Raw genomic sequence first — 24,628 nt, forward strand, 5'->3', positions numbered from 1 at the left:
TAAATTATAATTATAGACCTAAATGAGAGCCTCATTTTTTTTATAAATATTGAGCGGAAAATACCAAAGTTTGAAAATTAAAAGTCCAGCGCCGATAATTCATGGACATTTTCGGCATTTTAATTATCGGCGATATACCCTTAATCACAGACTAGGGTGCTCGAAAATGAATTTAAGGTGGCATTGAACTTGGGAAATCATGAAAAAAAAAGAAATAAAAAGAAAGAACGAACGAAAAATGAAAAAAAGAGCGAAAAAAGAAGGAAAGAACGAAATGGTGGTTTTCAAATTTTAAAATTTTGAACGCGCGGTTGTTGAGGGGTTGATCAAAAGAGGGGAGAGGATGCTCCTAGTAGTAGCGAAAAACGAGAAGCTGGGAGAGAGGTCCCAATGACTGACTTGTTGATTTTCGGTTTGTGGCGCCAACAGAGCGAATTTGAATGTTGCGGGCTCGCTTCCGATTGGTCGCAATTAAAAGATAGGTAAAAACCAGTTGGTTCAGTAGTGTTATGTACAGTGTACACGGAAGACAGAGACAAAAGATAAAACTGCAAAAATAGACAAAAAAAAGGGGATGAACTCGTAAAATCCGAACGAGTCGAAAATCGAGCAAGAACGCAAATAGAAAAAAAAACCGCAGTCGATAGTCGCGCCAATGGTGTATTGGAATTCCTGGCTAACACAGAATGAAAGAGAGGGATGGAAAGAGAGGGATCGACTTTTTGGTCGTCTAATACAATTCAGTAGAGCGACATTTTGCCCGCTCTGCGGTCACATGGCAATTTTCCGTGAGCCTCTTTTTTCAATTTAATCGAGAGCGGCCCGGGCACGATGGATGAAACCTAAGAGGAGGGGTTTTTTTTCCTAAAGGGCGAACTTGAACTATGTTTCTTCCCTCCCTTTCTTTCTTGTGGCGGCCGCGAGGTGGCATGTCGTTTCTGTGGTAGATCGGAGTGGACCGTGGTTGAGATTTTTGCGGTCCTGCGCGGTGGCTAAACAACACTTGACCGGAACGGGCGCCTTGGATATTTGGTATTCTAGTACTAGTGCTACCAGTAGTCCCCGTTCTCTCTTTTTTCGCATCCCCTGGCGAGTAATTATAAGTGGACCCCCTCATTTGACAGTAATCCTAAGGGTGGTACGCCAGGTTTAAAAAAAAGAGAGCGTGGGAAAAATATTACCAGCACGGATAAACATACAAATCACCCAGGGGGAGGAGGAGTGATTGCAGGGGGAAAGAAATGGACCCTTTTCGCATTCCGATGCTCAACTAGTAGTACTAGAACGAGTGGTAAGCTAATGTTTACTGCGGCCGCGTAAACAACCCGGATTACGAGCTGGAAAATGATTCGCTTGGAGCAAAAAAAAGCAAAGATTGTAAGCCGATGTGTGAAAAACTAGGATTTGGGGAGGGATTTAGGGTGTACCAGGCTCAGGTGAAATTTGCGAAACCTAGTTCTACTTTTTTGCGAAAAATCAAAGACAGGATAAGAGGGAGAAGGTTTTCTTTTCGTGAAAGGAAGAAAATTGACAATTGAAAATTGAGCGCGTTCTACACAGAAGCTAGGGAGGGCAAATTTTGTGGCGTTTTTTGATTGGCTGAAAAACCCCCATAAAACCCCACAAAATACGCCCCCCACTAGCAAAGAGAGAGAAGGACCCCGGGTGAGTGCTTTAGGTTTTTTCTCGTTGATAACAATTATAATAATAATATTTCGAGTTTTAGAGGTCAAGTTTGCTGTACTTACAAGATGTTTTTGAATTGCACGAGATCAGAAATCGCAGCCCACTTCCGGGGTCTCCCAAGAAATGAATGAACGATCGAATTAATTACAAAAAAGGGTTGAAAAAGAAGGATTCGAAGGATTCGAAAAAAAAAGAAAAGTTTGGGCGACGGGAAAAGAATCACTCTTTTTTTGGACTCCAGCTGGAGAGAAAAAAGAGGTGGGTTGATGACAAGAAAATGTAGTTTTAGACGATACGATTTGAAGTGGAGAAAAATATTTAGAAGGGTTTGTTAGGTATCGCCGGTTGTTTTCTGTTCTATGCTACTTGTTGGTAGTAGATCGGCGGGATTGAGCTGGGGACGCTCATGACGGGTGGCTGGAGGGTGGCTTGCTGGGGGACGACGGATTGGACGGAATCGTCCATGCTGGAATTGGTCGTGTCCACCGAGGTGTCCATTGGAGGGCTCATGTCCTGAAGAAAGATGGTCAGAGAAGAGGCTTCGATATGTTATCCACCGAATGAGTATTATTATTAAAATTATATAATTAAAAATAGCTAATTTAAGAAAGAAATACTTGTTGGTTTTATTATTTCATGAAATTTTGACACGAAAAAAAAAGTTCGAAAAAGCAACTTTTTAATCAACTGGGATAGCCAAAAAGCTGCCAAGAGAGAGAGAGCAAAGCAGTTGGTTTTGGTTTCCGTCTTGTTAACAAGCACAAGAATGGAACACCGGATAGTCGCAGCTTTGTCCCTTTGAAGCGGCAAGCGCATTCAATCGCGCAATGAGAAGGGCCAAGTTTCAACGATTCTGGCGTCGTTGATGAAAAATAGGACCCCTGCTAAGCTCGACCTTGGACATGAGGGAAAGGTTTGAAAAGATGCATCTGTCTTGAAAAAAGAAGCCGCAAACTCTTGAAACGGCCATTCGGCGCATTCGTTGCGTAATGTGATCCAAATGACTGACTTGAGTGATTTGGAGTCAAGGTGTTGGCTTTTGGTAGCTGCTTTCGAAAGTGTGGCCCCGCGCCGTCCTCGAATCCGACTTGGGTTTAGCTCGATATTCAGTTTCAAAAGCGTTTCGGCGAATCAAAGACACCCGCAGCAAACCTGCTCGATCTCAGTTCTTGTTCTGCCAGTATAGGATAAATCATGGCCTAGCGAAAAAATTGGTCTTACCGCCAATAATAAACACCCATTTGGAAGAAAGTTTGGTTGATTGAATTGAGGATTTACCCAAATTTGGATTCGTTGTATCAGTTAGAGGGTAGGCAATTCACTCTTTGCCGAAAGAAGCTCGGAGTGGTGGTGCACTATTCTCATCCTTTACGGACGAGCCTAGAAGGTTTTTAAGGCCTTTTAGACAAGTTGGACTCCTTTCCCTCCAGAAAATAATGCACAAGACTAGACATAGGGCCCTTTTATGGTGTTTGGCTCAAAGCAGCTTTTGGCGGTGGAGCTTGGTGCAATTCATAAAAATTAAAAATATATTTTATGTGATAATAGAAAAACATCTGGATGAGGTGTTATTTTGAAAATAATACTGCCACTTTTCTACTTCTATGATCTTTTATAGCAAATAATGACAATTATATAATCACTCTGCTACTTTGAGAGAGCCTTAGTTTTAAAAGGAGCAAGTGCGAGTCCGGGGCAGTTTTTGCTCAACGGAATTTATTTCTAAGGTATTCGGCCAATAATTTCATGAGCATCTGACAGATGTCCGTACAAGTATTCTAGTAATGCAACAGCAATAATTACATTTTTTCTCGGCATTCATGAAAGTGGACTCACCATGGGTTGGTAGGGGTTGTGCATCGCGTAGCCCATCGGGTAACCCTAAACACGGCCGTTTAAATGAAGCATATTTCGATGCTCTCAATTTCTAAAGCAGCTACTCCTTTGACACTTGAATTTTGAAAAATGTGATATCAAAGCTTTTATTAGAGCTAAATTGTAGAATGCATGAATATCCAAGTGCGGGCTGAGTGGCTGCACTTGTGTTTTAAAATTCTCCAGCTTCTTGAAATTACATTTTCCTGCAAAAGAATGAAGCAGCCTGCGTTTCTCGAATACGATTATAGAGATTATATTTATGGAAAGACAGTGAGGAATGATTGTAAATGCGATGCTAAATGAAACATGATCTTGACTCGTTTTGCTTGGGAAATTATTCGAGTGGAGGACTCTCGCCCAAGTGGACTCTCGCCCAAGTGGACTCCCGCCCAAAAGGACTCTCGCCCAACTTGGGCGGGAGTCCATCTTAGGCGAGAGTCCATGTGGTAATTTTCAACCATGAGAAACAGAAAGTTGGGCGAGAGTCCATCTTGGGCGAGAGTCCTCCACTCCAATTGTTAATGACTATTCAATGGCAAAAGAAAGCAATGAGCTGTATGTAATAAATATGCAATGTACTTTATATAAATTAAAGTTAGGGTTAGGGGCACTGGGCAAAATGACAGAACAACCTTACCCGATGGTAACCCTAAGTAACCCTAGACTAGACCCCGGGATCTTAGGACCTAAGGGGCGAAGCCCAGTGGTAAGGGCAATTAGATTTGATAATTTTGGCTGAAAAGAGGTGCAGTAGGACTGACCTTCTCTTTCAACCTAGTCGAGGATTAGCACTTTTTTGAGGGTTCCAGTTTCGGTTTGTCCAGCAAGATAAGCGAAAGCATAAATTCTTTGATGTGAGAAAATATTGCGCTTCGCTAATAAAACTGGAACTCTTAAAAAGTGCTAATCCTCGACTAGGTTGAAAGAGAAGGTCAGTCCCACTGCACCACTTTTCATCCGAAATTATCAAATCTAATTGCCGCTTACCACGGGGCTTCGCCCCTTAGGTCCTAAGATGCCAAGGTCTAGTCTACGGTTACTTAGGGTTACCTTCAGTTAGTAATTGACAGTTACCCTAACTAACCCTAGCCTATCCCCCTCGGGTAAGGTTGTTCTGTCATTTTGCCCAGTGCCCCCTAACCCTAACTTTAATTTATATAAAGTACATTGCATATTTATTACACACCGCTCATTGCTTTCTTTTGTCATTGAATAGTCATTAACAATTGGAGTGGAGGACTCTCGCCCAAATGGACTCTCGCCCAAGATGGACTCTCGCCCAACTTTCTGTTTCTCATTGTTGAAAATTTCCACATGGACTCTGCCCAAAGGACTCTCGCCCAACTTGGGCGGGAGTCCATCTTGGGCGGGAGTCCACTTGGGCGAGAGTCCACTTGGGCGAGAGTCCTCCACTCAAATTATTCGATCTGGACTTGAGCTTGCTGGAATTGGTGCTGTTGATGGTGGGGCATTGGAATGTTCTCGCCCGGGGCAAGTACAGCGTCGCCCATGGGGTTCGGAAGGTGCTGATAGGCTGAAAAAGCGTGCTGGTCAGCGTGAGGGTGTGGGTGAAATCCAGCTTCGGCTGCTCCAGCGTCGAGAATTGGCGAGTATGAGGGATGCTGCTGAATAGGTAAGAAATGCGACTTGACCAAGGAAATCAAGGAGAAAAAAAAAACTGAAACGGCACGGAAACTTTTGGCAAAAAAAAGAGTAACTGAGTAAATGGAGGAATCGAGCCAGCTGCGCAATACAATAATGCTAATAAAGGACATGCACCTGCTGCATAAAAGTTACTGCTAGAAGTAGCTGGAAACAAGGTTTACCTGGGGGAGAACGTCGCCGGGGACTGGGAGTTGGAACTAAATAAGTTTGATTAATACAGTGGTTTAAAATTTTATTCAACGAATATTATATAAAATATTCTTCAATAAAAAATGTCTCGATACTTACAGGGGCGGGGAAGGCATTGTGCGGGTACTGGTAGGGGCCCACTGGCATGTTGAGGTAAGGAGCATGCATGGGCATGCCAGCCGGAAGGGCGAAACCGGGGAGGAAATGTTCCATCGCCATTGGCATCTGAAAAATCGCGTTAAATTTGAAATTTAAATAAACTCGAATTTTACATTTGAATAATTATGTAAAATTTCAAAGGTCAAAAAATGTTACCTCGTCGCGGCGGAAAGTGGTTGTGATGTTCAACTGGTGGTTCTTCTTTTTCTTCTGGCCGCCGTCAGCGAACTTGACGAGGAGTGGCTTCTGAAAAAACAGGTGATGAAAAAATTGAGCGCCAATTCTAGCGCCAGCAAATCTCAAATTATTACGTCGCGCTCGCTCTAATCGCATCGCTCTAATGATAATTTGCCTGCTCGTCGCTTGAAAATAACTTACCCCCGACGGCTTGGTTGGATTCTTTGGGTCGGTGAGCGGGTGCCCGTTGAATTTGCCGATGACTTTTTCGCACTGAAAGTTTGTTAAAAAAATCCCCAGCGGGTTACGAGCGACTAACCTGTTCTTTGCCGTGCATGCGGGCGAAGCCGACGCCCTTAGAGCGGCCTTCAGTTGATCCTGGCGAGCCCTAAAGAAAACGGTAAGACTTGTCCTCCTCTTCAATCGTATCCGCTTGCGAAGTTCGCGATATTTACGAGAAAAGTACAATTGTCAAAGGTGAACTTTTGTGGCTTCTCCACTGCGCGCAGTGGAAATTTACATGTGGATAGGTTAATCTCGATTCAGTGTAGACCAAAATGTCGCGAAGGCAAAGGAAATCAAGTGTGCGGGAAGGAGATCAGCCTTCGCCTTCATCCCTTTATCGCCATTTTGGAACGCGAAATTAAGGAGGGCGCATGGACGATATCGTAATTATTGACGCCCTTCCAGAGTTCGACTCGATTCTACTTTCAGTTTGAAAAAAGTTTACACTCGGGAGAAAACCTAGAACGGAATGATACGGTGTCCCGTTTGCGGATTTTACCGCTTATGAGCGTAATCCGCCGCAGTCTCTGGTGACCCCGACTCCTGTGACATCCGAGTAGCGATTATACTTGAAAAGGGTTTTTCTAACTTCGCTAAGTTGGTCACTTTCAATTTCAAATTTCGTCGAAACAAAAACAGTTGCTGTCTGATTTACAATTCAAAAAATATGCTACCACCAAAATATGCGAACACGTGAGAACTAGGGCTTATGGTTAATTCTAGCGCCGCGCGCGAAATAACAATAAAACACAATTTTTTAAATATTTAAGAAAAAATACAATGTTTGAAAATTTTCAAATTTTGAATTTCGGGGAATTTTAAATTGACTTACAGGGTGGCGGAGGATTCGAGTGGAGATGACTTCGCCATAAGGTTCGAGCATGTCGCGAAGGGATTTGTCGGAGATCCACTCTGGCAAGTTTGAGAAGTAGATATTTGTCGGATCTTCTTCTTGTTTCTAGAGGAAATTTTAAAATCTCATCCGAGGCATTTTTGCCGATCGGCTTTTTTAAGGTTTTTGATTGGGCACGCGACTATTTGAAGCCTTCTGATTGGGCGGGCGCCCTTTTAAACCATTCTGATTGGGCGTTTGCTTATTTTATGCGTTTTGATTGGGCGCGCGCCCCTATAAAACCTTCTGATTGGCTCGTGCCTATTTGAAGCATTTTAATTGGGCGCGCGCCTCTTTTAAGACTTTTGATAGGTCGATCGTAAAATTGCTTACCTTGGCAAACTGAATCTGTATACCATCTTCTGCCAAGGTTTCTTTAGCGACGCGTGCATTTTCTGGGTCTTCGAAGTCAACGAAGCCGTATCCTTTGCACTTGCCGTTTTCGTTGTCGACTATTGCCTTCGTGGAAACGATTTTGCCGAAGCGCTCGCACATCGTGTGGAGATCCTCGTCCTTTGTCTAAAATCTCTATTTTAGGAGCTGGAAGAGAATCGCCGTTTTACAACGAGGGGTCAGCTTAATCCGCCTCAGTCCTACGGAGCGCGCGGTTAACCCCCCTCGCCGTGACGGAATGTTTATCGTTAGTTTTGCACGTTCTAGCGCGACTCACCTCAGCGCTGAGACCTCGGATGTACAAGTTTGTTTCTGAGAGCTTTTCTTGCTGCCCATGGACGTCGTGTGTGGGCGAGGCGTTTCCTACAACAGCGAGTTAAATTCAACAGTCGAAATCCAAGTTCCATGTCCTTTTGGGCTGGACTCGGCAGACTGAGTCAGGGTTTTAAAGAGCTTAAATGAAAAGCCGCGTAGTGGCTATTTTAAAAACAAAGCCGCAGTTAAAATTATACATTGAGATCCGAACTTTAGCAAAGCCGCTTCGCGGCTTCGTCTTTAAAAAGCCGCTACGCGGCTTTTCATTTTTAGCTCTTTCAAACCCGACTCAGGTTTTCTACATAGGTTACCGAGCTCAGGAACAAAGATTTTTAGGAAATTCACACCCGATTGAACCATTCTTTTTCAATTGAATGAAATTACGAATTTCCGCTGAGCAACGTTTCGCTACAATAGCGATTAAATTATCTGAGCCAACACTTAATTTGCAGCCGTGGCGAAGAAAAATGAATACGCTCCCTACTGCGCTCAAGTACCCCTTGTTCAAAGAAACGCACTGCTTTCTATTAGGCCGGCTGCAAATAAGACGAAGCTTGTATTTCCATTGTCTTTTTTGTACTTTCCAATACTAAGTGAGAGGGGGACTCTTTCGAGGAGGCTTTTGGAACATTCGAGAAATCGAAAAAGGCCTGAATGAGGTTTGAACTTTGAAGAGCTAAATGAAAAGCCGCAAGGCGGCTTTTAAAAGCGAAGCCGCAAAGCGGCTTCGGAACAATATAATTTCAATCTATCTTTAAATATTGGCGGCTTCGTTAAAAAGCCGCTACGCGGCTTTTTATTTTAGTTCTTCGGAACCTGGTCTTTTTAATGAACATTATTTCACTAGCTAGAACTGAGAGGTACACCAGGCATACGCGAGCGTGGCACTTGAGACATGCGAGCTCGTGAATGTCTGATGGCATCCCCACTGCAATAACTGCCAAGTACTACTCTAGCTGGTTCTTTTCAACTTTCGCCACTCCTCCTCTTCACTTTTTGAAAAGGAGACACTTGGAATTTTTAGCGCCGCGCTAAAAGAAGAACTGAATTTAGCGGATGCCAAAATCACTTCTTCTTTGCTGCTTCTTTTGAATATTGAATATTTAGAGGCCCCCTCTTTTAAAAAGTTAAAAACTGGGCGAAAGAAGCTGGAGCTCGGCTTTGATCCCTCGTTGTTTGCGAGGCCGGGGATGAAATCTATTTATCCCAAATAAGTTACGCGCACGCCCGTCTCGGCGCCTTCGCCCTTGAAATTCCCGCACTAGAATCCTTCTCGAGGAAAGGGAGGATAATGAGTAGCAGAAGAGGTTGTACCTGAGGCGGAGGTTGAAGACATAGGTGAAGGAGCCTGAAAGAAAGAGAATTAATACCTGGAAAGGGAGGGATCCAGTTGCCCTGGGGCGTGGTGACCGGCACCCATTGGATGGCCTGGTTGCCACTTTGGGCACATTGAGACATGAGCATAGCGGAGGGAGCAAAGTTAGGAGGAGCAGTGCTGAAACCAGGGTTCGAATGATTTGAAAATTAGAGTCTCTAGAGTCTAGAGTTGTTTGGATTTTGGAACCCTGGCTATCGGGGCTAGCATGGGCGGTGGGTTGATAAGCGTGAGCGCTGCCAATGCTAACTGTAGACACGGATTCTTGAAGCGCATGCCCAGATGGGTAAAACGCCGCGTTCTCGTGAATACTCAGCGCGGAAAATGATTCAAGAGGGTCCTTTTTCAGAATGACGAAAAATTTATTGATGAAAAAAGTGTGCTTTTACCTTGAAACTTCTCTTTTCTGAAAACTTTCTGTTTGAAATTCGAAAAATTAATGTTCAAAATATTCTCTTTTTCTTGATAAAAAAAGTTCAAAAGCGGGAAAATTGAAAAGTGAGCACGGTGCGATTTCCTCTGCGCGATTTCCTTTTGAAAATTACAAAAAAATAGTCGTAGACTTTCAAAGTTACGCATTTTCACCCGGTTTTGGAGCCTTTTTTGGCGGCTAAAGGATTTCAAAGTGGTCTAATTTTCGTCAAACTGGCCTGGGAGTACAAGTCGGCCATGGAGGTTACAGGAGTTGATTATGCAAAAAGATAAAATACGAATATATCCGGTTAAATATCTCTGGTAGTGTGAAGCTCATCATTCAAAATACCGCGAATCGCAGGGCATTCTAGAGGCGAGCCAAGTTTTTGCCCGGGGCGAGATTTCAAAAACACGGGTTTCGAGGCGCATTGTGCGAGAAGGTTGATTTGAGGATGATTTTTGGGACCATTCTGACTATATGTCGTGATTGTCGGGAATGTCGTGAATGTCAACAATGTCAAGAATGTCGCTAAAGTCGAAAAAATTAAAGTTTTGAAAAATATTGAATTTTTTTATTTTTAGTCTTCAATGATTTCAGTCTTCAAAAGGTACTGTAATCACTTTTCTACTGTCTAAAAAGTAATATTCGAGGAGCAATAGTAATATCACTTCTTTCACTTTTGACGTGGATAAATAAATAATCGCCCTTAGAAGCAGCTTAGGCCGATATATCTAGGGTCGACGAGCAAAAATCAACCCCTAAAACCCCTTCAGGTAATTGCCCGAAACTTTGGGACTATATGTATTTTGGCCCATCTTAAAAATTTGTAATTGAAATTTTTTGGTATGATCACGTGATCATGTGATACGGACCCTCGAAAAGCTAGAAAAGCTTGCCAACCTCGATCCCCTAACCGCAGGTGATCATAATGTAGCTCACATGAAAGAGCACAAAAGTTCTTCCTATAGAATCCAAAACATTTTTGGTGGCAAGATCACATGACTCGCTAGAGGGAAGTGAAGCGTCCAAAATGGCCCTTTTTGCAATGTATTTTGGCCTGAGTAACCCGTAAAACCTGGATTTTTACCTCAATTTTAGCGAATTTTGAGTTCTTATATAGCTTCTAGCGTGTCCCGTAAAGACGGCACCAAGAATTTTTTGATTGAACCACTAGAACAAACCAAGACCTTTCTTTTGGCCTAACGAGAAGATGATGCCATAAGGGGATCAAGCTCGGCAAGCTTTTCTAGCTTTTCGAGGGTCTGTAACCCGTGATCACGTGGTCAGACCAAAAGTTTTCAATAACAATTTTTTAGTTAGGCCCAAATACATATTGTCCCAAAGTTTCAAGGCTTTACCACAAAGGGTTCTTGGGGTTGAATTTTTGCTCGTCGGCCCTAGATATATCTAGTGAATAATATTGCGAATTATATATCCGATACTGTATGTAGTTAACTTGGGAACAAAGTTGTTGAAGAGTGTTAGTAATTGACTCGTAAATAATAAATTGTGGCTGGCAGATGGGGTCGGGCGATTCAGCAGAGCACTTGCTTCGTTTGCATAAATCATTCTCAAATGCCTGTTTTGCAAAATATTTTTCAAAAATTAAACACTCTCAAGCGCCTTTTAGCAGGTCCCGCTTAATTGGTACTGTATTTAGTAGCTCACTTAGTTAGGCTTAACAGACGTCTTTTTAGGGGGAAAAGGGTGGTTTTTGAGCTGAATTTCTTAAGGATATACCCTCTGATAAACCTCAAATGCTTTTTTGACGATATTACTGTATTTATTTGAATAATATTCAGTTTCAATACAGTAATATTGTCAAATAAAGCACTTGAGTCTTATCGGAGGGTATATCCTTAAGAATTTTAGCTCAATAAACACTTTTTTTGTATGATAATAGTTCACGTAAGACTTCGACAATTTTAGTATTGGACTCGATCTTTACAGCTATTTTTAGCATCTTTGGTTTTGCTATTTTTTGACTTCTTGGCTTGGCTCAATCAATTAACGTGTTAGGCGTGTTTTGACAAATGAGGAATATTATTTAATTTTGGAAGACAGGTGACCCCCTAAAGGGCGATGTATTAATATAAGATGTCGCCACAGCATTGATTTTTACAAAGATTGATGCTGTCAGAAAAGGTTTAGGGCGATAGCCTCAGGGAGCGATTGCCCCTCGCCTCGCTCTTACTGTAGGAATTCAGACATTGGAAAAGGAAAAGGTCAAAAACAGCTCGATCAAGTACCCAACATCTGGCTTGTTTAGACTGTAATTGTTGGCGCTCTAGTGGGTTAATCCGCACTTTGCCCGGTGAAGTAGCCTGCTGAGGGGAGAAGTAAGGGTATCCGGGTTGCGCCAAAGTCGAATTCTTACACTACTTGAATCCAAAAAGCAAAAGTCGCTTTCTTGAACTGTCCGTGGTTCCGCCCGTCTGGCGTGCTCAATCCTGCGATGAAGGGTGAATATCGCCACTCCTCATACACCAAGCTGGCATGTTGACGGCGACCGATATAATGCGATATGACAACTATATGCGTCGCCTTCTTATCGGACAAAAGATGGGAGCGTCAAGAAAAAGCAGGGCCCAAGCGGCGCGAAAAATTCCAAATTCCAACAATCGGGGGTTTTGAATTTTTACTAGAAATAATGTCCAAACAACCGAAAAAGGGACTGTATTCATTCAGGAAGCCATCTCGTCCACCGGTGTCCTGGACAGGTTAAAGTCAAGTCGAGTTGATTTTTTCCTAATGTTCGCGTTCGAGAGCCCTGCGGCTCGCTCAGCGCGGTTCATAAGCTCCGCTCCTTCTGCTCCTGTCGCTCCATAATTATGACCGCGTGTCCGAGTAGGTGTCTAAGGTCCCTAACCCTTTTTTGGCCCGCGTCATTATCATTTGTAACAAAAAAGAGGGACTTTTCTCTTTTTGAGAGGGATTTCGAATCTTTTGTTAATACGACTCCGTAAATTGTATTACACGAATCGAGCCGTGTTCTATAAACAGCGTGTGATTATAACAATACTTGTGGTGGTGCCTCTCCCTTTTTCGCTACTGGCGCATTTTGAGAGGCTGGCGCGGCTCCAAAAGAAGTGCCACCAAGTTCAGCCGCGGAAAGGGGATCATCATCCTTGCATATTCCATAGCTACAGTTATCAGTAGCTACAGTCATAAGTCGCCTCCCATTATCCTCGATTATTCGACTCCGAGCGGATTTACTCTCAAGAGGAGGCTTCTTGGACTCTCAAAAAGTGGCCCAAAGTGTTTTTATTTATTGCTAGTTTTTCATTTCTCCACTGTCAATTTCAAATTGTTCGCAAAGCAATAAATTCTAGCGCTGGCTTTGATCCAGAAGAAAGGGTACATTCCCGTGGACACTTATTAGTAATTATGGCCGGAAATTTATCGAACATTTGGACAGGGCAAATTTACAGCGCGTCAAGAGTGTGCCCAGGTGGCAATTCCGTGAATAAAAAAACGCGAAAAACGCGAAATTCCAATTTTTTCAACGATAATAACAAACACCGCGCTTTTTGATGATGGCGTATTGGGCTAAACATCTGCTTTTTTGATGAACTTAATAGAAGAAATTCCGGCCGCGCGCTAAACAATAAACACCAATTTGTCTTCTATTTCCGCAACACTCGGACAGCCGTATTTTGGCCGAAAACTTTATAATTATCTTGCAAAACATGAAACGCGATTGTCTTCGTTTGAGAAAAAACACGAGTAAAATATGCAATTATATGTTATTATTTCTTCTTAATAGCCTCATCTACAACATGAAAGAAAAGAGCACCGAACATCACTTTTACTAAGGGTGTACCCCCCTTAAATCGATAATATTCCTTTCTTCGCGCTGTGGGGGATACACTTTTATCGGATAAATACGGAAGTCTTTACCGCTTAATCTGGCTTTAAGGTTAGTTGACCCAGGTACTTTCCCGGATGTATTTTTTTATCATCGGCTACTGCACCTGGCATTGATAACAAAAAGAAAAAACGCCGAAATTTCAAATGATAAAAGGGCCAAAAAAAAAGGAATTTGACAAAAAAAAAGGTTGTTAAAAAAGGTTATCAGAAAACGAAAAAGGAAAGGAATGAGCTTTATTAAACTCGGCAGGGGCTCATTTCATGAGTGATAAGATTCGACATTATCGGGCTCCAAATTGGCCGCTGGAAAATTCGACATGAAATGGTTGCTGATTGTTATGTTATCAAAACGTACTCTTTGTTAAGCCCGAACGCGCCTTGTAAACTTGTAGCACCAATTAAACTCTAATTTACATCTAAACCCGCAATTAGCCAAAATACGGTAAAACGCTCCCTAAAAATGCGATCGGAAATCGAATCGATTTTTCCATCGATATTGGGGATCGGGCAGTACCTCCAATAAGTAGGCATAACGCACAAAAAATCAACTTTTTCCCTGTAATAGATACAAGTTTGAAACTTTGGGAGGAACTAAAACACCAAAAATGACTTTTCAAAATTTTTTGGAAAAATTTTTGTTACAGTTTAGTACTTTTTTCACCCCTTTTCTGACTACTTTTCGAGCAATCAAGCTACGGTATTCTAAGTATGCTCATTCGAAAGAGCGGAAAAAACTGAGTCACAATTATCAATAAAAAGGGGTTCCTGGTGGGGTTCCCTGGATTCTAGGGATGAAAAACCCCTTAAAATCAGCCAAATTTGGGGTTTCATTCGACTTATCGTGTGATGACGTCATTTCCGGTCAAAAAACAACTTTTGAAATTTCTTGCTAAAACAATGGGAATATAGTAAATTAGTACCCCAGAGTTCGAATCTGAAGTCAAAAGTTCATAAAAGTTCATTTTCGGGGTCAAATCGGGTCATTTTTGAGTGATGACTCATCATTTTTGCGATTTTCAACCCCTAAAATCTGGGGGTTTTGATGTATCTGACTCAGTTTTGTGTGCTCTTTCGAATGAGCATACTTACAACCCCGTAGCTTGGATGGCACGAAAAATCAATTTTTGACAACTTTGGGGTACTAAAAAGTACTAAATTTTAAATTTTTGAAAATTTTTTGTTGAAATGTTGTCAGAGCACAAAAATCTATATGATGGGTGAAAATTAGCTTCCTACGACTTTCCGACAAAAGTCGATTTTTGTGCGTTATGCCTACCAATAAGCCATATGCAAGCTAAGATAAACTCATCATCCAACACCCCATAAATGCCAAGTATGAGCATATGCGGACCCTATTCCCTTTCTTTTGAATTTATAGTCAATTTTGTTGAGCTGATAAATCCTTCAATCACACACGGGGTTCTATAAATCAAACCTTACAAAAACAATCAATGGACGAAAAAAACAAATTGAAAGTTCGAAATTAATGAGTTTTGAAAGAAACATAAGCGAGCATCTGGCACACTTACTGTTTTACAAGCAATTTAACAAGATAAAGTTTTGGCTCGGAAACCTGTGTAGAAAACCTGAGTCAGGCCCTGGAAGAGAAAAGCCAGGGGAGTTGGAACATCTGAGGAGATCTGTCTTACTCGCTCGGGAGAAAATTTCGGATTCTAGTGCTTCGTGGTAAATTGTTAATTTTGGCGCACGGCGCGATGTTAGTGCACCGCGTTACGTAGAACGCGAAGGGGTGAAAATTTGATTTTCAAGTCAATTTCCCAGCGGACGCGAAATTTATCTTTTACTCACTCTTTTTCGTGTTTCGGGCTTTTGACAAGTGATTAGACTGTTTGTTGGTAGTGAACGTCTAAAGTTTGTTTACAGTGTTCTTGAAGGAAAGAAGGAATTTTGAGTTCTGGAACTTGGAATTTCGCAAGCTAGGCAGAATTCTAGCGCTCTCTCACTCTTCAAATTCATGTTCACTAACGGCCCGCACGTGTCACCGAAAATTCGCCACAAACCCAGCATTGTATGCATAAGTACTGTAGCCTTGGGCACTAATCCAATCTTGCCAAACTTGACGATCCTTTTTATTGAATAATTTTCAACAAAAAATTAAAACACTTCACTCTGGCTTCGGCAACCTGAGTAGAAAACCTGAGTCAGGGTCCGAAAGATGTTAAATGAAAAGCCGCGTAGCGGCTTTTTAAAACGAAGCCGCTTTGCGGCTTCGCAAAATTAACATTTAGATCACTTTTTGATTAATGGCGAAGCCGCCTTGCGGCTTCGTTTTTAAAAAGCCGCTAGGCGGCTTTTCATTTGAGATTATTTTGGACCCAGACACAGGTTTTCTACACAGGTTGCTGAGCCGAGCGTTCCACAAACCAAAATCTGGGTGCTTTTTGCAGACAAAAATGAATGGTATGCGACCAGAAGTTTAAATCTTAACCGCATGGGACAGAAGGTGTATTCTACTGCACTTAAGAACTTTTTAGCTAAATAACTTCCGAACGAATTGTCCAAATTAGATAAAAATTAAAATGGTTGTTCCTTCATATAATTAGAGCAGATCTGATAAGTTTCAAGGAATTATCGGTTACTAACCGCCCTCTGCACCGGATTATATCCGGCCTAATTGCCCTCCCGCTGAGTGTTTGCACATTGAAACCGAACCAATATCAAGAATTTACTCTACTAAAAGGGGTTTTTATGTTTTCGATATCGCTGATTCCAAATATTGAATTTAATTTTTCGAGAAATCAAAATAAGAGATAATTTTTGAAACCCCCCTGAGATAAATGGCATTTTTCTGCAATAAGGAAAAGCGCTATGCAAATTTTGATAGCGGATTTGAAATCTACACCAAAAAATTACTATTCGGTATAATTTTCAAGTTTATCCGACCAGTAGTTTTCTTAAGTGCAGTGCAATACACCTTCTGTCCGAGCGCCTCTATCCCCCGATCTGTCCCATGCGGTTAAAGTGCGCTGCTAAATGATTAAGGGAAGGCGCGGTTGGAGGATGCGGAGATGATTTGACCAACTGGTCATCAGCAGACCGCGATCAAACAACAACTCGGTTAGTGCCAGATCTGACCCCGAGGAACTGTAGTCCCGGAAGTGGGGCTTTCTTGCGCACTTTGATCGTGCATTTCTCAAATTGGGGGATTTTGAGCGGCTCAAGAATTCCTGGCGGCGGCGCGGTTTGATCCAGCATAGAAAAAGAACTGTCTGGCCGTTTTACTAAAAAGCCAGCGCGGGATAACCGTAAGCCAAAGGCAAACGCGGGCTAATCCCGATCGAGAAGAGTATCGATAGCAAACTTTCACTTTTGATAGCAAGAATTTTAAAAAGAAGCCGCATTTTCTTTTTGCTTCTGTAATGAAATAGGGCAAATTACAAACAAATGCGCTTGTGTGCCCAAGACTGCGATAGAGTCAACGAAGGGCACACAGGGTGTGATGAGTACCCCCATCCTGGTTGTCAGGAACAAACAGTAAACAGTTTTTTCGCACCAGGAGACGGAGGGTCAAAATATTTACGCCACCGTACGTAAACTTTATTATTACGCCTGGCATTATTTTTTATCTGGCGCGAGTTACCAGTAGTACACTTGGTCTATCACCAACTCCATCGGAAGGCGCTACAATGAGTTAATCCGCTTATCAGACGGCACCGTTCTTGAGAGTCCAGTCTTAAGGGTGGAGTACTTTGAATCCATCAAACATCAACTTTTTTAACACCCACCACGAGCGCTAGAATTTGCTGAAAATCGAGGAAAAAATGATTAGCGCGTAAGTTGCGTATTTTTATTTCCTCGCGAAAGCTATCAATTTTTACTGTGATGATTGCTAGCTTACTAATCTACGCGCGTTAAAACCTGTCAAAACTGGAATAAAATATTAGCTGAGGGCATTTACCATTTTCGCTAATTTTGCATTTTCGCATAACTGAAAAGGCTTCTCATAAAAATCCAGAGTTCATAAGCAATGTTTTTGACTGTATTCGCGTGAAGATGTAAATGCACGGTATACCCTTAATCCAGCCCTAATCGTCTGATAAAGTTGGAATATAGAGCTCCGGGCATAAATCCGACCGCGATTCGGTCGACTCGCTAAAAACAGCAAATGCGAACCACACATCCGTTTATTCGCGACTGCGTGGAACTTATGTCAAATGTCTTCATCCTCGATTTCTGGCGCAGTTCCATTTGGTATTAAGAAAGAGGTGCTTAATTAACTTTTCGCTACCAACTTCTCCTCGTCCAGGCTGGAGCGAGTTTGCCACCACGATTCTGCCCTGTTAAAATATTCATTTTGAAGGGGCAGGGAAAGTAGTATTATATCGCAGCAAATATTTTTCGCGCATCTCCAGCCGCCCATGCTGGTGCATTGTCCAGACAGGTACTGGCACCAGGCCAGATTTGGCGCGATCTCCGCCTTTCTCCAATTTGATTTTTTGAGGATAAAATTCGCAAAAAAGAAAGAAATTGAAGAAATCTCCATGGTAGAATAATTGAGTCAGGTTTTGAAGAGGTTAAATGAAAAGCCGCGTAGCGGCTTTTGAAGACGAAGCCGCGAAGCGGCTTCGGAACATTACCATTACAGTTTAATTTTCATATTGGCGAAGCCGCTCCGCGTCTTCGATTTTTAGAAAGCCGCTACGCGGCTTTTAATTTAGCCCCTTCAAAGCCTTTTCCACTAGGTCTTGACCTCATTTTGAAAGTAAAGTCTTACTGTCACTGTAAAATCAGTATTCGCGCGGGGTTTGGGATAAGAGAGAGTCAAGAGATTATTTCAACTATCCACGGCGCTGCTGCTTTTCTTGACGGCATCAATTTTCGACAAATTGAATTGTATTCTGTAAACGCGCTTTAGGGCTGTTGGGGAGGGCAATTCTTCGCAGCGATGGTTATGAAAAATCGACCCTGACAAGTTTGTTACTCAGGGCGAGTCAGAGGGCAATTTTCGCGAAGCTAATTTCGCAATAAAGCAGGAATTGCTTTAATTTTATCACCTTGCTTGTAAACCATTACGATCATGCTTCGTGTTTCTTCGAAAATAACGAGAAAAATAACAGGAGCCAGTTTTTTGGGTCTGTTTCTACAATCGCATTTGAGATTCAAAAAGAGCCAGCTCCAAGTCAAGTCGTGTGTGGCCCAATTCAATTAATCACCATTTGTACAAATTGAATTAATGGTACCATGGATCAGTTCACGGATTATGGTAGCAGCGCGCTGAGTGCTCTGCCCGGAGGCGTGAGAGCTCAGAATTGTATCCGGAAGATCGAAAAATCGTTATTTGAATTTTACTCGAATTTTTTCGAAGAAAAAGCGCTAATTTGAGCAAATTTCACGCCCGAAGTATTGAGTGTTCAATTCAGTAGTTCTAGGACAATATTTACACTGGCGATAAAAATCCAATGAATAGATAAACGTCAGTAAATTTTAACTTAACAGATTCATCAGCTCCGACTTCCGGCTTTGCGGATTCGCCCTGAGGCGCGTGTTGGCTACGAGACACGAAAGATGATGAAATAGATACGAGAAAAGTTCGGTGTTGAGAACAATTCGCACTTTTTCAGCTGCCATCGTTACATAATAACGTAACCAAAATGGAATGAAATGTTGGCTTTGTGAGGTCATTTTTCATTGGATCAAATTTGACAGAGGCTAATCTTATTTGTCACAGCTTTTTTTCTGTTTGCATTTTGATCTGGAACATTGTGTCAATATTTCGCTAACGAGTTGGGAAAAGAGAATCGCAAGAATCTCCCTCGCTACTGTTTAATTTATGCATCTCGAAGACGGAGACAAGGTCAAGTGTTTACGACTGTTAAAAGAGGTGTTTTAAGTTGTCACCCCCTAAGTTACAATTTCCGGGCGAAGTGCCGTTGAAACCCGGAAATGCCAAAAACCGACCCCTTTTTTCACATTATTCATGATGAGCTGGGCTCGGCAACCTGTGTAAAAACCTGAGTCAGGGTCTAGAAAATGTTCTAATGAAAAGATCTTTCAGACCCTGACTCAGGTTTTCTACACAGGTTGCCGAGCCCAAATGATGAGATCTGAGCTCAAATTGTCCACTACGTAAAATACTATTCGTATTTACATTTTCGTGATTCGCCAAAAAGGAACCCTTTGTGATGAAGAAAAGACCACTCGAATAGTATTAATCGCGAGTTGACATAATAAACCAGAGTCAATGGAAATCTGGGCCGATTTTTTCATTTTTGCTTTTTATCGCCCACGTTTGCCTAAACGGGTTAAAATTTTCGAAGCAACCCGCCCGCGCGCGCAATTTAGGATTTTTAGCTGTTGCGTCGCTCGTTGAGCACGATTTCTGTAATCTTTGCAGGAATCCAATTTTGGTACGATAGGATTAGCGGCGAAATCCGCCAAAAGCGCCGCGCTCGGTCCGCCGCGCCTGTCTGCCGAGCTCTGGAATCGCGAGCTCTGGACGGACATTACGTTCGCGCGCCGGACGTGGCAGGTTCCGTTTCAAAGTGCCGTTTACTGTTGGTATACCCGTAGTCGCCTTCGACCCAGCTAGTCTAGACGAACTTTTCAGTGCTCGAGGTATTTGTATAAGCACCTGAAAGCCTATCATCAATGAAGGCCTATCAATTTAAGTTTTGTCTCACAAAAGTTCAGGTCTTTTTAATGACTGATTATTTTGTACTGATAAAAGATCTAGCGGAAAAGAAAAGACGGAAAATGAAGACACAAAAAAAGAAACTACGGCGATTTTCATAAAGAAAAAATAAGGAAGAATTACCCATTTAGATATGACCACAAAAGAACAATTGTCAATATACAAGGCGTTGAATTGAATTTGAGCTTTGAATAAATACGCCATTTATACACACATACAGCTTGTTTGGAACTCACGCGCCCCAGGGCAAAACTCGAGAGTTTTTTTTACTTATTTTTTGAAATGTAAAATCAGAAATTTCGATTCAAAAAGTCTTTTTTTTTTGAAAATGAAAAAAAAATTTTTCCCTTTTTTTGGAAATAAAATTTCAAAGTGCAAATTTGAAAATGCCAAGTATCGTTGGGATACGTGCTCAGTGGATGGTAGCGGTTGTTTTGGGGTCACGATGGACCCATAATAGCGGCGCGTTTTGAGTGAAAATTTTGGATAGCGTAAGTTGCGCTTGTTGCTCCTTGGGAATGCGTAGAACGCATGGTATGCAACTCGGCGCTTTTTTTGCTCCTCCGCCAAACCTTGTTTGGCTAAAACAAAACACTTGCTTTGCCCCTTGAATAACAAACACCAGCCTGAGCGACTCCTCAAGCTCCTCTTGCTAACAAGCTAGCTCGCTCGCTCGCTCGTTTTCTTGCTCATGTCTCAAGTCCAACAAAAAGAAGGAACATACCTTGAATCCCCATATGGGCCCCATACTGACGGATGGGTAGGCCTGGAAGTGGTGCCCATGTGTCATGTGAGGACCTGGAGCAGCTAAGGCGGCCATCTTCAGTTTCTCTTGTTTTTCAACTTTTTCGAAGTTTTCTCTGTTTTTTTCGACAATTCGAGTCGAAAAAAGTTTCAGGTTTTTCTTTTACCGGTCAAAAAAGTTTCACAATTTTGATTTTTCGGTTTAAAAAATATAAATTTTTTCTCTCTTTTTTGTTGGATTTTTGATGTATCGGGGATGATTTGTTTTCCGGTACTAGTAAGTTAGTGTCTTAGCTAGTTAATTAACGATACATGGAAAATCCGAAGAGCGTTGAGAAAAAATTATGGGGCGCGGAGTGCGCGCGGTGGCGCACGCGCGTTCCCTCAGCTTTCTCGGTGTAGAGCGGCGGCGGCGCCCGATCCCTGAGCGCCCTCTTCTTCGAAGCATCCGAGGAGCTCAGCTCTTAGAACGCTACTGGAGAGCTTTACTCGGCTTTTATTGATGCCACATCGCTATTGCACATCGAAGCAGCAGAATGTACCAAATTGACTTGCTGAAATGATCATTTTTTCTTTTAAAAAATTGACTTTTTGACATCAAATTCTAAAAAAACTCTGAAAAATAGTCTCTTTTCCAGGGGCGAAGCCCCTGATTCACCCCCTTTTCCATTATTTTGAATTGCGGGGTAAATCAGGGGCTTTGCCCCTGAAAAGAAACTATTTTACCCCCTCCCAAATCCTTTATTGCGGATTTGGGGTTGAATGAGGGCTTCGCCCCCTGGAACCCCTTTTGATTCACCTCTCTTTTCCTTTATTGTGAATTGGGGGTTGAATGAGGGGGCTTCGCCCCTGGAACCCTTTTGAGGGAAAGTCAAATATTTTTCATTTCGAAGTTGATTTCTAAAAGCAGTCTGGTCGACAAAAATCCTCTGCTTGAAGCTGGACCTTTTCAGGATCCATGACAAGTTGGGGTTAGCTGACGGAAGCTTCAAAATGAGAATTGTGATTTGAGGTTTCCCCTGGCGCTTCCGCTGAGAAACGATGTGGAGAGCCACGTTCAATATTTGAATTGACGGTCAAGGGCGATAGTACAGTGTGAGCGAAGCAAGCGCGCGCTAGAATGGAAAGATATCTGGCCGTTGTCAGTTCGTTTGTAAATTGTGATCCGACGGATCTCGCAATCAATGACAGTGTCGCCTTCGAGCACCTTGGGAACCTCTCGAGTCGTGCCTAGCGCATCCCACGTGACCTGGATCGCCGGGAATTGTGATTCTTGCTAATTGACCTTGACGATGCTAGTATCAAAGCGACCTTTTATTTGACTAGCTCCTAGAAGCTCTAAAGTTGAAAAAGAGACTTTTTGAAGTTTTATTTGCAGTTTGACAGTTATTGTAAATTACAGTATATTCGTAAGCAAGAAGAATACTCGGCTCTGATTGGCTGAAAACCCCTATAACGCGTAAATGTCATGATCTGGGCTCGGAATCCTGTGCAGAAAACCTGAGTCAGGATCTGAAAGATCTTTGAAGAAAAGCCGCGTAGCGGCTTTTAAAACAAAGCCGCAAAGCGGCTTTTTAAAACCAAGCCGCAAAGCGGCTTTGCTAGAATTTCGAGCGGCTTTTCATTAAACATTTTTCAGATCCTGACTCAGGTTTTCTACACAGGATTCCGAGCCCAGATCATGACATTTAGGCGTTATAGGGATTTTCAGCCAATCAGAGGTGAGCATTTGTATTTAAACTTTGAGAGCTTAGTGCCTCAACTGTAGTTACTTGAGAACGCGTGCTAGAATCAAAAATAAGCAAAAAGATGTCAGAACGCGAGGCGATCAACCCAAGGTCGCAGTTTTGACCAACAACAAGCAGCAAAAATAAACGCAAAGTTGGCAAAAAGTGCTGCCACTTTCTCGTTTTTGAAAATTGATGGAATTTGTCGCTCAGGTTGATCAAACTAATACCGCGCTTAAATTTTACTAAAAACGGATCAATTCAAATTGGCGAAAGCGGATTTGACAACTCCGAATTCTTGGCGAAATTTGAGTTATTACTTGAAGCTTGCTAACGGTCGATTATTCGCCGAGCTAATCAGCAATTATGATCGGTCTTGGTGCCTACAATCGTAAATTTAAAATTAGAAAATAAATTATTTTGAAATTAACGACGCTAATTAAAATGTTCAATAACTCTTCAAATTTTTAAAACATCCGGAAAGTTAATTACCGTTTATTACCGATTTTTTATTAATTTTGAGTCATCAAAGCGGGATTCTAGCGCTTTCTTTTTGCATAGAACGTAATTTCCTAAACACCAATTTCGAGAGCAAGGAACAACGCAAACTGAGTTTGACGTTCCCAGCAATTTCCACTCGAGTGTTTTTCTCACATTCGAAAGCTAGAAAATCAAGAAAATCAGGACGCTGACATATTCAAACGTTCCATCGTCTCACAAAACAAAACTCACAACTTTCAATTTCGGGAAATAAAGTCACCTTTTTAAGGGTTTCCCAAGACAAATCATCGAGAAGACCGATTGCGGCTTCGAGTAGAAGAAAGATAGTAGCCGCGCGAAGCGCACCTTTTCGGTTCTTTTACTCGAAGCCGCAATCGGTCTTCTCGATGATAGGTCTTGGAAACCCTTAAAAGGTGACTTTATTTCGCGAGATTGAAAGTTGTAAGATTTGCGGCTTCGAGTTAAAGGTCTGAAAAGCCGCACTTGGCGCGGCTACTATCTTTTTCAACTCGAAGCCGCTTGAAAAGGAAAAGCTCTATGTTCGAAAATGATCAATTTACGATGAAAACGATCTTCAAAAAGGTAAAGTTAGAAAATCGAATGATCGAATTTTACGATGCATTATTTTGATGTTGTAGCAGAATTATTCCTTGTTTAGCAAGATTTGAAAAAGATCCTCTTTATTTCAATCAATTGCTTCCAATTCTTTCCTTTTTTTCCTGGTATTGATTTCAAATTACGTTTTATTCAGCTCGCCGCGGTTATGGGGATAATTCCATTTCTGAAAACTGAAAAGAAACACCCTTGAAAGGCGCGCGGCCTCAATAATCGACCCATCTTTTTCCCAACTCTCTTCTTTTGAAATTTTTCTTCAATGCAAGCACTTCAAAGGGATGACTTCAAAATGCTACCAAATGAAAACCACTAAACTTCCAAAAGAATATTTGATGCTTCTTCTTTTGGATTCAACTTTAAACAGTAACAGAGTTCGGCAACCTGTGTAAAAAGCCTGAGTCAGGTTCTAAAGAGCCAAAATTGAAAGCCGCGTAGCGGCTTTTAAAACGAAGCCGCAGAGCGGCTTCGGAACGTCATTTCTTTAATCTAGTATTATATACTTGCGAAGCCGCTTTGCGGCTTCGTTTTGAAAAGCCGCTACGCGGCTTTTCATTTTGGCTCTTCAGAACCTGACTCAGGCTTTCGACAAAGGTTTCCGAGCACTGAACTTGTCCTAGAATGTACTATTTAGGCGCGATTAGTGCCTTAGTGCTTCTGAAAAAGGCATAGTTGGATTAGCGGGCGAGCAGAATTTGTTCCGGATGTTCGGCTGGAGCGAAGTTCCGCCTTCGGCACGTTTGTTGAAAGCTTCCAGACTTGCCAGAGTCCAGAAACCGATTTATCCTCCAAAATATTTACCGCAGGCACGAGCCAGTACAGTACTCAGACAGCTTGGCTCTCTTTTTTGAGTAATCCGTGGCCTCTTTTCCTGTTTGTTATTTTGTGTCCACAACAGTTCTTCTTTTCCGCAAGAAATTTCTTTTCATCATTTTTTGAGAACAGGGTCTGGGCTCAGAAACCTGTGTAGAAAACCTGAGTCAGGTTCTGATGAGCTTTTCATTCAATACTGGCGAAGCCGCTTTGCCGCTTCGTTAAAAAGCCGCTACGCGGCTTATCATTAGAGCTCTTCTGAACCTGACTCAGGTTTTCT

General features: G+C 42.1%; 1 protein-coding gene across 1 annotated transcript; it reads right to left on the bottom strand.

The window, feature by feature from the left end:
- Positions 1 to 1,488: 1,488 nt before the first annotated feature.
- LOC145698533 (RNA-binding motif, single-stranded-interacting protein 2-like) lies at positions 1,489 to 20,977 on the bottom strand. The gene is made up of 12 exons (XM_081775737.1): positions 20,676 to 20,977; positions 8,954 to 8,987; positions 7,602 to 7,687; positions 7,265 to 7,450; positions 6,872 to 6,997; positions 6,074 to 6,142; positions 5,956 to 6,027; positions 5,734 to 5,823; positions 5,518 to 5,643; positions 5,391 to 5,426; positions 3,523 to 3,567; positions 1,489 to 2,199 (listed from the first exon to the last, which is right to left on the bottom strand). The coding sequence occupies exons 1-12, from the start codon at positions 20,769 to 20,771 to the stop codon at positions 2,044 to 2,046; spliced, it is 1,122 nt and encodes a 373-aa protein (XP_081631863.1). The 5' UTR covers positions 20,772 to 20,977; the 3' UTR covers positions 1,489 to 2,043.
- Positions 20,978 to 24,628: the final 3,651 nt, after the last annotated feature.

Source organism: Oikopleura dioica, chromosome 2 (genome assembly GCF_907165135.1).
Source record: "Oikopleura dioica chromosome 2, OKI2018_I68_1.0, whole genome shotgun sequence".
Classification (NCBI taxonomy): Eukaryota; Metazoa; Chordata; class Appendicularia; order Copelata; family Oikopleuridae; genus Oikopleura; species Oikopleura dioica.